The sequence below is a fragment of the Pseudophryne corroboree genome, chromosome 10, assembly GCF_028390025.1.
Source record: "Pseudophryne corroboree isolate aPseCor3 chromosome 10, aPseCor3.hap2, whole genome shotgun sequence".
In the NCBI taxonomy this organism is placed as follows: Eukaryota; Metazoa; Chordata; class Amphibia; order Anura; family Myobatrachidae; genus Pseudophryne; species Pseudophryne corroboree.
Genome location: NC_086453.1, coordinates 19,847,286 through 19,861,433, shown reverse-complemented (window position 1 = coordinate 19,861,433; position 14,148 = coordinate 19,847,286). Strand labels below are relative to the sequence as shown.

Genomic DNA, 14,148 nt, shown 5'->3' with positions numbered 1-14,148 from the left:
GCCCAGCATCTCTTACTGTTCCTGTCTCCTTCCCCCACCCCTTCCATCGCTAATACCTATACAACATTCATGAACGCAACTTGAGATTTCTTTGTTATTCAGTCACACTGTCCTTTATTACATTTCAAGATGCTGATGTACCAGGGATTCTAACCCATTGCCTGTGGTATTGCAGTCAGACAATCTATTCATTGAGCTATCTGCCCTTGTATAGAAAGGTAGATAATTCTAAGCTAGAGAATTCTAACTAGATGAAGCTTACCTTGTACTTTGTGAGAAAATGATCAGCATTGCGGCTGAGCAGATCTATGTAGTGTGCGGCTGCAAGGGATTGGATGTGTGGCTGCACACTACATAGATCTGCTCAACTGTAATGCTGATTATTATTTTTACAAAGTACCAGTAGCTTTATACAGTATTCATAGTTTTTATGCAGAATCAAATAGCTCAATGAGTAAGGTGTCTGATTAGAATACAACAGGTTATAGGTTTGAATCCTGGGTATGGCAGTATATTGAAATGTGTTATTTAATAAAGGGTATTGTAACTGAGTAACAACAAGCTCTCAAGTTAAGTGCATGAATGTGGTATAAAGAGGAAATTGCCTCCACAGTGGTCTATAAATGTGTGTATGTTTTAGATAGATAGATAGATAGATAGATAGATAGATAGATAGATAGATAGATAGATAGATAGATAGATAGATAGATAGATAGATAGATAGCAAATCCAACGAAGGCACTAAGGTGGTCTAAAAGAAATATCACTCAGGAGACAGCAGCTATTAGAAAAAAAAGAAAAAGAAGGGGGCGCACCAATTCTCTCTCTGGCACAGAGCACCAAAAAGTCTAGTTACAGCTCTGTATATAGGCACACACCATCGGACGGCTCACACTATGAACAGCCCAATTACTTAACCAGTGTGTTAGCTTATTGAAAGATAGCAGGTACATCCCTATTGACTGTTACACTCTGATTCTCATGGAGCAGACCGGTGTATCATACAGCTCACCAGTTGGTGACTATATGGGGGCACTGGGTAGTTTGCCAGGAACACTGGAATCATTGTGGATTGCAGGTAATTGCAGGTCTCTCTGGAGCTAAATGGATTATAAGATTCTCTACACAAACATTTAATTTCAAATTTTATGTTGCGAACGGTAAAAAAAAAATGGGTTAAACATATGAAAAGGCATCAACATATAACATGACCAAAGCTTGGCATTCTTGGAAGATACATTAGTAAATGTTCCTTTACTGACAGTATGGGCCATAACAACAGTCTCTTGACTCACAAACTTGGGACTGCTGTCACTATCATGATGCCTGTCTTGTATTTCCTTTCACACCATTCAGACTTTAGTTTTTAATTTTTAATACAGTATCCTGAGGTTCGCTGACTGCAGTGTTTGCAAATTCTACATCATACCTCTTGCCAATATGTTATCTTGCAGGAGACCTTTTCTGTGGTTGAATTTCCACGCTGGTAGCCTCTGGTTCAGGTACTTCTGCTGCTGCTAGCATGTCCAGTGACACATACTTGTTCTACCTATAAACTTTCAGGTTTTCTTCAACTTATTATTTATTTTATTATCAGTTTCTTATATAGCACAGCATATTCTGTTGTACTTTACAATTGGAAAAACAGTAATAAAACAAAACAAAACTTAGTAATAAAAAATAGACATAGAGGTAGGAAGGCCCTGCTTGCAAGATTACAATCTATAGAGAAATAGACATTAATACACAAGGATAGGTGCTTTCTCTTGAATAATGGTCCAGCCATATTGCAGAGGTTCTTGGTGGGCTGTATAATATAGTCACACAACGATGTTGACCAGAGGTCAGGAGGATGTCAAATTGAAGAAAATTCTTTATGTGAGGATGCATGGACTGTACAGAAGGTATGTAATTAGATATGAATATTTATGAAGGTTATGTGGGTGGTTCCAGAATTTGATAAGCTGCCTGAAGAGGTTAGTTTTCAGGAAACGCTTGAAGATTTGGAGACTAGAGGAGGATCTTATTGTGCATGGGAGGGCATTCCACAGAGTAGCTGCAGCCCAAAGAAAGTCCTGCAATCGTGAATGCATGTGGATGAGAGACGCAGATCTTGTGAACAGTGAAGAGATCAAGTTGGGAGATATTTTGACATAAGCGAAGAGATGTACGTTGGTGTAGTTTTGTTAATAGCCGTATATGTAAATAAAAGTATTTTATATTGAATGCGGTAGAATACCGGTAGCCAATGGAGGGACTGACAGAGTGGATCTGCAGAAGATGAACGTCTAGCGAGGAAGATTAGCCTTGCAGCTGCATTCAGAATGGATTGTAGTGGTGAGAGTCTCTTTTGGTAAGACCAGTAAGGAGACTATCACAATAATCAGTGTGGGATATATATATATATATATATATATATATATGGTTGTACTTTGGATATGTTTCTTTGATGCATGTAACATGATTTTGAGATGATTGAATGTGGGGAACAAAGGACAGATCAGAGTCAAGGATGACACCTAGGCAGCGAGCTTGTGGGGTAGGGATGATTGTTGAGTTCTCAACAGTGATAGAGATATCAGGTTGGTAACTACTATTGTTCAGTGGAAATATATTGAATTCTGTTTTGGAACTATTAAATACCAACTGCTTCACTAGCTAACAATAAACCACAGATAGCAGCTCAAACTAATCACTCTTACATGCAAAGCCCCCAGTCGCTCCGCTGGCATCTCCAGCCTCAATTCTGTCCACACTCTCTACTGGCTGTTCCGCTCCTCCACTGACAGCCACTTTACCTTCACTCTAGTCATGTACTCACACTCTCCAGTGCTGCCCCTCTACTCTGGAAATAACTCCCTATCAGATCGTCTCTACTCCTTCAATTGAATCCTTTAGCTCCACCTCTTCATAATGGTGAGATACTTCTACTCCTCTGACCACTCTCCAACCCTCTCTCCCAATTATCCCACCCCCCACCCCTGACTGTAAGCCTTGAACCCTTGCCACCTCCCCACCAGCGACTCTTATCCTGTCTGTACAGACGCATTGAGGGGTTGAGACCCAAAGTCTGGTTGTGTGGGTAACTGCAATGCGTCCACCACTTTGAACAAGTTAATTGTTTTGGTCACACACATGAAGCTGTTTTTGGGGAAAATTGGTTAAAGAGCAATCAAATGGTTCCACCTCATCACTGTTTATGTGACCAGGACTCTTCCCAAAACAGGTGAAATAGCAGGAGAAAGAGAGTAGAAAGCTTCAGAAAAGTACAACTTGAATTCTGAAATGAAGTTTAGGCCTAAACTTTGATAGGCCCTACACACTGGGCGATAAAACTCAAAGATATGAACGATCTTGTTAATTAATGAACGAGATACCGTTCATATCTTCGAGTGTGGAGGCACCAGCGATGAACGATGCGCGGCCCCGCGCTAGTTCATCGCTGGTGACCCGTCGCCTGTGCATGCAGACCAATGTGGACGATCTCGTCCAAATTTGCCTGCACTTCTATGGAGCCGGGTGACGGGGGGTAGTGAAGAAACTTCACACCCCCCGTCACTGCCGCCACCCCGCCGCCGGGTCACACATCGGTCGTATCCGCCGTCAGGCAGCTCGACGGCGGATCGCTCAATGTGTAGGGCCCTTAAGTCTGATGACGTATAAACTCCAACTTTGACTAACATGGAATACAGAAGGAGCCCTGCTCATCTATCCCTTTAATAGTATTAAATGAGCCAGTCGAACTTAATCCCCTGCTGTAATGACTTAATCCCCTGCTGTATTGTTCTCTCTGTATTGTATTGCAGCTGAGAACAATAGATGAAAGGCTTATGCTAATAAGCCTTGGTGCACCTAGGTGCAGCAGAGAAGGCAAGATAAGTGAGGCTCCATCTGTACTTAGATAGATACACAGTTCTGTACATATATTTGGGTCAGTTAATAACTAGTGCTCATATATAGAAAGTTTGTGCCAGCTCGTCATCTGGGCTTACATTTAACACAACACATCCATTGTCCTGACGTCCATTTCTTCCCATCTGTAGGAGAGGTAAAAATATTTTCTACTGGTAGGTCAGAATGGTTGTGTGTTAGCAGGCATTCTTTAGTATGCACAGGTGGTAAGTTGGTGAAACACGGGGTTGCCCGCTACCCACATACAGATGTCCTATGCCGGGTCATCTGTGTCCCTATCCCGATTCCAGCCTTCTCAGCATCTGATATGTAGCCTCTAGGTTCCAGGAGAATGGATGAAGTCCAAGCAGTTTTTTCAATGTAGCAGATACATTCAGAACATCTAAGCTAATTTTATGAATGGGGATGAAACGAGGCATTTAATGAAACTTTACAAGAGCCAGAAGGAGTCTCAGAGGAAAAGGGCTTTCTATCTGCTCGGCATATTCATGTACACCTTCTTGTCTTCTGTAAGATAGGAAAAGGACAATTGTTTGAACGTACAGATAGCATGACAAAACATTGATATTCTTCATTACAGAGACTTTTTGTTTTGCACTACACATTTGTCCAAGCTGATCATATGCAACTCTCATCAACTACAGGTGAGTTATTGGCATCTCAGTCCGTAGGCATGCGCACAGGGTGTGTGCCCTCACACCCCTTAGACAGCCTCAACCATTACCTGCAGCGTCTCCTCTTCACTGTTGCCATCTCCCAAGAGGCAGCCTCTTTTTCAATCCAAGATGGCAGATATGAAACTGCTGCATCCAAACAGAGCATTGACCATCTTGGACTAAGGAAAAGTCTGAATCTTTTCATACAGTTTGGGAGGAGATAGCAATGACCGCCAGCCGCTGCGGGAACGATGGGGATTGGGTTGGGGATAGTGTATGTCCCGGAGAGTGGGTGGGGGAGTGTGGATTGTGTATGTGTGTGTGGGGGGGAGGCGGTGTAGCGTAGTGAGTGTATGTCCTGGGGTAGGGGGGAGAGGGAGCAGAGGTAGTTCATGTCCAAAGGTGGGGTCACACACCCCTTCCTGTGTTCCTGCACACGCCTATGTCTAAGCCACATTTCCCCCTGCAGCTGACACGTAGGCTATGTGTTTAGAGGGTGCGTCATGTCTGTGTAATCCGACTCGCAGGCTATTCAGAGCTGAGCGTATACAAGGTGCCTCTGATTTCAGACAGATCGCTAACTTCAGAAAGTGTCCATGCATTTAGTAAATGATTCCTATTCATTTAGAAACAGTAGATATAACGGAGGTGGTGATATAGGGACTCATGGGCGCAAATAGCAATTTTTACCATACAGCGCATGCACATGAGTGGGAAATGGGTTGAAACTAGAGATGAGCGCCTGAAATTTTTCGGGTTTTGTGTTTTGGTTTTGGGTTCGGTTCCGTGGCCGTGTTTTGGGTTCGACCGCGTTTTGGCAAAACCTCACCGAATTTTTTTTGTCGGATTCGGGTGTGTTTTGGATTCGGGTGTTTTTTTCAAAAAACCCTAAAAAACAGCTTAAATCATAGAATTTGGGGGTCATTTTGATCCCAAAGTATTATTAACCTCAAAAACCATAATTTTCACTCATTTTCAGTCTATTCTGAATACCTCACACCTCACAATATTATTTTTAGTCCTAAAATTTGCACCGAGGTCGCTGTGTGAGTAAGATAAGCGACCCTAGTGGCCGACACAAACACCGGGCCCATCTAGGAGTGGCACTGCAGTGTCACGCAGGATGTCCCTTCCAAAAAACCCTCCCCAAACAGCACATGACGCAAAGAAAAAAAGAGGCGCAATGAGGTAGCTGTGTGAGTAAGATTAGCGACCCTAGTGGCCGACACAAACACCGGGCCCATCTAGGAGTGGCACTGCAGTGTCACGCAGGATGTCCCTTCCAAAAAACCCTCCCCAAACAGCACATGACGCAAAGAAAAAAAGAGGCGCAATGAGGTAGCTGACTGTGTGAGTAAGATAAGCGACCCTAGTGGCCGACACAAACACCGGGCCCATCTAGGAGTGGCACTGCAGTGTCACGCAGGATGGCCCTTCCAAAAAACCCTCCCCAAACAGCACATGACGCAAAGAAAAATAAAAGAAAAAAGAGGTGCAAGATGGAATTGTCCTTGGGCCCTCCCACCCACCCTTATGTTGTATAAACAAAACAGGACATGCACACTTTAACCAACCCATCATTTCAGTGACAGGGTCTGCCACACGACTGTGACTGATATGACGGGTTGGTTTGGACCCCCCCAAAAAAAGAAGCAATTAATCTCTCCTTGCACAAACTGGCTCTACAGAGGCAAGATGTCCACCTCATCATCATCCTCCGATATATCACCGTGTACATCCCCCTCCTCACAGATTATCAATTCGTCCCCACTGGAATCCACCATCTCAGCTCCCTGTGTACTTTGTGGAGGCAATTGCTGCTGGTCAATGTCTCCGCGGAGGAATTGATTATAATTCATTTTAATGAACATCATCTTCTCCACATTTTCTGGATGTAACCTCGTACGCCGATTGCTGACAAGGTGAGCGGCGGCACTAAACACTCTTTCGGAGTACACACTTGTGGGAGGGCAACTTAGGTAGAATAAAGCCAGTTTGTGCAAGGGCCTCCAAATTGCCTCTTTTTCCTGCCAGTATAAGTACGGACTGTGTGACGTGCCTACTTGGATGCGGTCACTCATATAATCCTCCACCATTCTTTCAATGTTGAGAGAATCATATGCAGTGACAGTAGACGACATGTCCGTAATCGTTGTCAGGTCCTTCAGTCCGGACCAGATGTCAGCATCAGCAGTCGCTCCAGACTGCCCTGCATCACCGCCAGCGGGTGGGCTCGGAATTCTGAGCCTTTTCCTCGCACCCCCAGTTGCGGGAGAATGTGAAGGAGGAGATGTTGACAGGTCGCGTTCCGCTTGACTTGACAATTTTCTCACCAGCAGGTCTTTCAACCCCAGCAGACTTGTGTCTGCCGGAAAGAGAGATCCAAGGTAGGCTTTAAATCTAGGATCGAGCATGGTGGCCAAAATGTAGTGCTCTGATTTCAACAGATTGACCACCCGTGAATCCTTGTTAAGCGAATTAAGGGCTCCATCCACAAGTCCCACATGCCTAGCGGAATTGCTCCGTGTTAGCTCCTCCTTCAATGTCTCCAGCTTCTTCTGCAAAAGCCTGATGAGGAGAATGACCTGACTCAGGCTGGCAGTGTCTTAACTGACTTCACGTGTGGCAAGTTCAAAGGGCATCAGAACCTTGCACAACGTTGAAATCATTCTCCACTGCGCTTGAGACAGGTGCATTCCACCTCCTATATCGTGCTCAATTGTATAGGCTTGAATGGCCTTTTGCTGCTCCTCCAACCTCTGAAGCATATAGAGGGTTGAATTCCACCTCGTTACCACTTCTTGCTTCAGATGATGGCAGGGCAGGTTCAGTAGTTTTTGGTGGTGCTCCAGTCTTCTGTACGTGGTGCCTGTACGCCGAAAGTGTCCCGCAATTCTTCTGGCCACCGACAGCATCTCTTGCACGCCCCTGTCGTTTTTTAAAAAATTCTGCACCACCAAATTCAAGGTATGTGCAAAACATGGGACGTGCTGGAATTTGCCCATATTTAATGCACACACAATATTGCTGGCGTTGTCCGATGCCACAAATCCACAGGAGAGTCCAATTGGGGTAAGCCATTCCGCGATGATCTTCCTCAGTTGCCGTAAGAGGTTTTCAGCTGTGTGCGTATTCTGGAAACCGGTGATACAAAGCGTAGCCTGCCTAGGAAAGAGTTGGCGTTTGCGAGATGCTGCTACTGGTGCCGCCGCTGCTGTTTTTGCGGCGGGAGTCCATACATCTACCCAGTGGGCTGTCACAGTCATATAGTCCTGACCCTGCCCTGCTCCACTTGTCCACATGTCCGTGGTTAAGTGGACATTGGGTACAGCTGCATTTTTTAGGACACTGGTGACTCTTTTTCTGAGGTCTGTGTACATTTTCGGTATCGCCTGCCTAGAGAAATGGAACCTAGATGGTATTTGGTACCGGGGACACAGTACCTCCAACAAGTCTCTAGTTGGCTCTGCAGTAATGATGGATACCGGAACCACGTTTCTCACCACCCAGGATGCCAAGGCCTCAGTTATCCGCTTTGCTGTAGGATGACTGTTGTGATATTTCATCTTCCTCGCAAAGGACTGTTGGACAGTCAATTGCTTGGTGGAAGTAGTAAAAGTGGTCTTACGACTTCCCCTCTGGGATGACCATCGACTCCCAGCAGCAACAACAGCAGCGCCAGCAGCAGTAGGCGTTACACGCAAGGATGCATCGGAGGAATCCCAGGCAGGAGAGGACTCGTCAGAATTGCCAGTGACATGGCCTGCAGGACTATTGGCATTCCTGGGGAAGGAGGAAATTGACACTGAGGGAGTTGGTGGGGTGGTTTGCGTGAGCTTGGTTACAAGAGGAAGGGATTTACTGGTCAGTGGACTGCTTCCGCTGTCACCCAAAGTTTTTGAACTTGTCACTGACTTATTATGAATGCGCTGCAGGTGACGTATAAGGGAGGATGTTCCGAGGTGGTTAACGTCCTTACCCCTACCTATTACAGCTTGACAAAGGGAACACACGGCTTGACACCTGTTGTCCGCATTTCTGTTGAAATAGTTCCACACCGAAGAGCTGATTTTTTTGGTATTTTCACCAGGCATGTCAACGGCCATATTCCTCCCACGGACAACAGGTGTCTCCCCGGGTGCCTGACTTAAACAAACCACCTCACCATCAGAATCCTCCTGGTCAATTTCCTCCCCAGCGCCAGCAACACCCATATCCTCCTCATCCTGGTGTACTTCAACACTGACATCTTCAATCTGACTATCAGGAACTGGACTGCGGGTGCTCCTTCCAGCACTTGCAGGGGGCGTGCAAATGGTGGAAGGCGCATGCTCTTCACGTCCAGTGTTGGGAAGGTCAGGCATCGCAACCGACACAATTGGACTCTCCTTGTGGATTTGGGATTTCGAAGAACGCACAGTTCTTTGCGGTGCTACTGCTTTTGCCAGCTTGAGTCTTTTCATTTTTCTAGCGAGAGGCTGAGTGCCTCCATCCTCATGTGAAGCTGAACCACTAGCCATGAACATAGGCCAGGGCCTCAGCCGTTCCTTGCCACTCCGTGTGGTAAATGGCATATTGGCAAGTTTACGCTTCTCCTCCGACAATTTTATTTTAGGTTTTGGAGTCCTTTTTTTACTGATATTTGGTGTTTTGGATTTGACATGCTCTGTACTATGACATTGGGCATCGGCCTTGGCAGACGACGTTGCTGGCATTTCATTGTCTCGGCCATGACTAGTGGCAGCAGCTTCAGCACGAGGTGGAAGTGGATCTTGATCTTTCCCTAATTTTGGAACCTCAACATTTTTGTTCTCCATATTTTAATAGGCACAACTAAAAGGCACCTCAGGTAAACAATGGAGATGGATGGATACTAGTATACAATTATGAATGGACTGCCGAGTGCCGACACAGAGGTAGCTACAGCCGTGGACTATTGTACTGTACTGTTTCTGCTGCTAATATAGACTGGATGATAATGAGATGTAGTATGTATGTATAAAGAAGAAAGAAAAAAAAACCACGGGTAGGTGGTATACAATTATGGATGGACTGCCGAGTGCCGACACAGAGGTAGCTACAGCCGTGGACTACCGTACTGTACTGTGTCTGCTGCTAATATAGACTGGTTGATAATGAGATGTAGTATGTATGTATAAAGAAGAAAGAAAAAAAAACCACGGGTAGGTGGTATACAATTATGGATGGACTGCAGAGTGCCGACACAGAGGTAGCTACAGCCGTGGACTACCGTACTGTACTGTGTCTGCTGCTAATATAGACTGGTTGATAATGAGATGTAGTATGTATAAAGAAGAAAGAAAAAAAAACCACGGGTAGGTGGTATACAATTATGGACGGACTGCCGAGTGCCGACACAGAGGTAGCTACAGCCGTGGACTACCGTACTGTACTGTGTCTGCTGCTAATATAGACTGGTTGATAATGAGATGTAGTATGTATAAAGAAGAAAGAAAAAAAAACCACGGGTAGGTGGTATACAATTATGGATGGACTGCCGAGTGCCGACACAGAGGTAGCTACAGCCGTGGACTACCGTACTGTACTGTGTCTGCTGCTAATATAGACTGGATGATAATGAGATGTGGTATGTATGTATAAAGAAGAAAGAAAAAAAAACCACGGGTAGGTGGTATACAATTATGGATGGACTGCCGAGTGCCGACACAGAGGTAGCTACAGCCGTGGACTACCGTACTGTACTGTGTCTGCTGCTAATATAGACTGGATGATAATGAGATGTAGTATGTATAAAGAAGAAAGAAAAAAAAACCACGGGTAGGTGGTATACAATTAATGATGGACTGCCGAGTGCCGACACAGAGGTAGCTACAGCCGTGGACTACCGTACTGTACTGTGTCTGCTGCTAATATAGACTGGATGATAATGAGATGTAGTATGTATAAAGAAGAAAGAAAAAAAAACCACGGGTAGGTGGTATACAATTATGGACGGACTGCCGAGTGCCGACACAGAGGTAGCTACAGCCGTGGACTACCATACTGTACTGTGTCTGCTGCTAATATAGACTGGATGATAATGAGATGTAGTATGTATGTATAAAGAAGAAAGAAAAAAAAACCACGGGTAGGTGGTATACAATTATGGACGGACTGCAGAGTGCCGACACAGAGGTAGCTACAGCCGTGGACTACCGTACTGTACTGTGTCTGCTGCTAATATAGACTGGATGATAATGAGATGTAGTATGTATAAAGAAGAAAGAAAAAAAAACCACGGGTAGGTGGTATACAATTATGGATGGACTGCCGAGTGCCGACACAGAGGTAGCTACAGCCGTGGACTACCGTACTGTACTGTGTCTGCTGCTAATATAGACTGGATGATAATGAGATGTAGTATGTATGTATAAAGAAGAAAGAAAAAAAACCACGGGTAGGTGGTATACAATTATGGATGGACTGCCGAGTGCCGACACAGAGGTAGCTACAGCCGTGGACTACCGTACTGTACTGTGTCTGCTGCTAATATAGACTGGTTGATAATGAGATGTAGTATGTATGTATAAAGAAGAAAGAAAAAAAAACCACGGGTAGGTGGTATACAATTATGGATGGACTGCAGAGTGCCGACACAGAGGTAGCTACAGCCGTGGACTACCGTACTGTACTGTGTCTGCTGCTAATATAGACTGGTTGATAATGAGATGTAGTATGTATAAAGAAGAAAGAAAAAAAAACCACGGGTAGGTGGTATACAATTATGGACGGACTGCCGAGTGCCGACACAGAGGTAGCTACAGCCGTGGACTACCGTACTGTACTGTGTCTGCTGCTAATATAGACTGGTTGATAATGAGATGTAGTATGTATAAAGAAGAAAGAAAAAAAAAACACGGGTAGGTGGTATACAATTATGGATGGACTGCCGAGTGCCGACACAGAGGTAGCTACAGCCGTGGACTACCGTACTGTACTGTGTCTGCTGCTAATATAGACTGGATGATAATGAGATGTGGTATGTATGTATAAAGAAGAAAGAAAAAAAAACCACGGGTAGGTGGTATACAATTATGGATGGACTGCCGAGTGCCGACACAGAGGTAGCTACAGCCGTGGACTACCGTACTGTACTGTGTCTGCTGCTAATATAGACTGGTTGATAATGAGATGTAGTATGTATGTATAAAGAAGAAAGAAAAAAAAACCACGGGTAGGTGGTATACAATTATGGATGGACTGCCGAGTGCCGACACAGAGGTAGCTACAGCCATGGACTACCGTACTGTACTGTGTCTGCTGCTAATATAGACTGGATGATAATGAGAAGTAGTATGTATAAAGAAGAAAGAAAAAAAAACCACGGGTAGGTGGTATACAATTATGGATGGACTGCCGAGTGCCGACACAGAGGTAGCTACAGCCGTGGACTACCGTACTGTACTGTGTCTGCTGCTAATATAGACTGGATGATAATGAGATGTAGTATGTATAAAGAAGAAAGAAAAAAAAACCACGGGTAGGTGGTATACAATTATGGACGGACTGCCGAGTGCCGACACAGAGGTAGCTACAGCCGTGGACTACCATACTGTACTGTGTCTGCTGCTAATATAGACTGGATGATAATGAGATGTAGTATGTATAAAGAAGAAAGAAAAAAAAACCACGGGTAGGTGGTATACAATTATGGACGGACTGCCGAGTGCCGACACAGAGGTAGCTACAGCCGTGGACTACCGTACTGTACTGTGTCTGCTGCTAATATAGACTGGATGATAATGAGATGTAGTATGTATGTATAAAGAAGAAAGAAAAAAAAACCACGGGTAGGTGGTATACAATTATGGACGGACTGCCGAGTGCCGACACAGAGGTAGCTACAGCCGTGGACTACCGTACTGTACTGTGTCTGCTGCTAATATAGACTGGATGATAATGAGATGTAGTATGTATAAAGAAGAAAGAAAAAAAAAACACGGGTAGGTGGTATACAATTATGGATGGACTGCCGAGTGCCGACACAGAGGTAGCTACAGCCGTGGACTACCGTACTGTACTGTGTCTGCTGCTAATATAGACTGGATGATAATGAGATGTAGTATGTATGTATAAAGAAGAAAGAAAAAAAACCACGGGTAGGTGGTATACAATTATGGATGGACTGCCGAGTGCCGACACAGAGGTAGCTACAGCCGTGGACTACCGTACTGTACTGTGTCTGCTGCTAATATAGACTGGTTGATAATGAGATGTAGTATGTATGTATAAAGAAGAAAGAAAGAAAAACCACGGGTAGGTGGTATACAATTATGGATGGACTGCCGAGTGCCGACACAGAGGTAGCTACAGCCATGGACTACCGTACTGTACTGTGTCTGCTGCTAATATAGACTGGATGATAATGAGATGTAGTATGTATAAAGAAGAAAGAAAAAAAACCACGGGTAGGTGGTATACAATTATGGATGGACTGCCGAGTGCCGACACAGAGGTAGCTACAGCCGTGGACTACCGTACTGTACTGTGTCTGCTGCTAATATAGACTGGATGATAATGAGATGTAGTATGTATAAAGAAGAAAGAAAAAAAAAACCACGGGTAGGTGGTAGACAATTATGGACGGACTGCCGAGTGCCGACACAGAGGTAGCTACAACCGTGGACTACCGTACTGTACTGTGTCTGCTGCTAATATAGACTGGATGATAATGAGATGTAGTATGTATAAAGAAGAAAGAAAAAAAAACCACGGGTAGGTGGTATACAATTATGGACGGACTGCCGAGTGCCGACACAGAGGTAGCTACAGCCGTGGACTACCGTACTGTACTGTGTCTGCTGCTAATATAGACTGGATGATAATGAGATGTAGTATGTATGTATAAAGAAGAAAGAAAAAAAAACCACGGGTAGGTGGTATACAATTATGGACGGACTGCCGAGTGCCGACACAGAGGTAGCTACAGCCGTGGACTACCGTACTGTACTGTGTCTGCTGCTAATATAGACTGGATGATAATGACATGTAGTATGTGTAAAGAAGAAAGAAAAAAAAACCACGGGTAGGTGGTATACAATTATGGATGGACTGCCGAGTGCCGACACAGAGGTAGCTACAGCCGTGGACTACCGTACTGTACTGTGTCTGCTGCTAATATAGACTGGATGATAATGAGATGTAGTATGTATGTATAAAGAAGAAAGAAAAAAAACCACGGGTAGGTGGTATACAATTATGGATGGACTGCCGAGTGCCGACACAGAGGTAGCTACAGCCGTGGATTACCGTACTGTACTGTGTCTGCTGCTAATATAGACTGGTTGATAATGAGATGTAGTATGTATGTATAAAGAAGAAAGAAAAAAAAAACCACGGGAAGGTGGTATACAATTATGGATGGACTGCCGAGTGCCGACACAGAGGTAGCTACAGCCATGGACTACCGTACTGTACTGTGTCTGCTGCTAATATAGACTGGATGATAATGAGATGTAGTATGTATAAAGAAGAAAGAAAAAAAAACCACGGGTAGGTGGTATACAATTATGGATGGACTGCCGAGTGCCGACACAGAGGTAGCTACAGCCGTGGACTA

The 14,148-nt window shown here is 44.6% G+C and overlaps 1 protein-coding gene across 1 annotated transcript in view; it reads right to left on the bottom strand.

Annotated features, from left to right (window-relative positions):
• Nucleotides 1–2,980: 2,980 nt before the first annotated feature.
• Nucleotides 2,981–14,148, bottom strand: part of LOC134965826 (hematopoietic cell signal transducer-like) — a 43,429-nt gene continuing 32,261 nt past the window's right edge. The window contains exon 4 of the mRNA XM_063942202.1: nt 2,981–4,419. Within this exon, the coding sequence (XP_063798272.1) occupies nt 4,382–4,419 (38 nt within the window). The 3' untranslated portion in view covers nt 2,981–4,381. The remainder of the gene's footprint in view (nt 4,420–14,148) is intronic.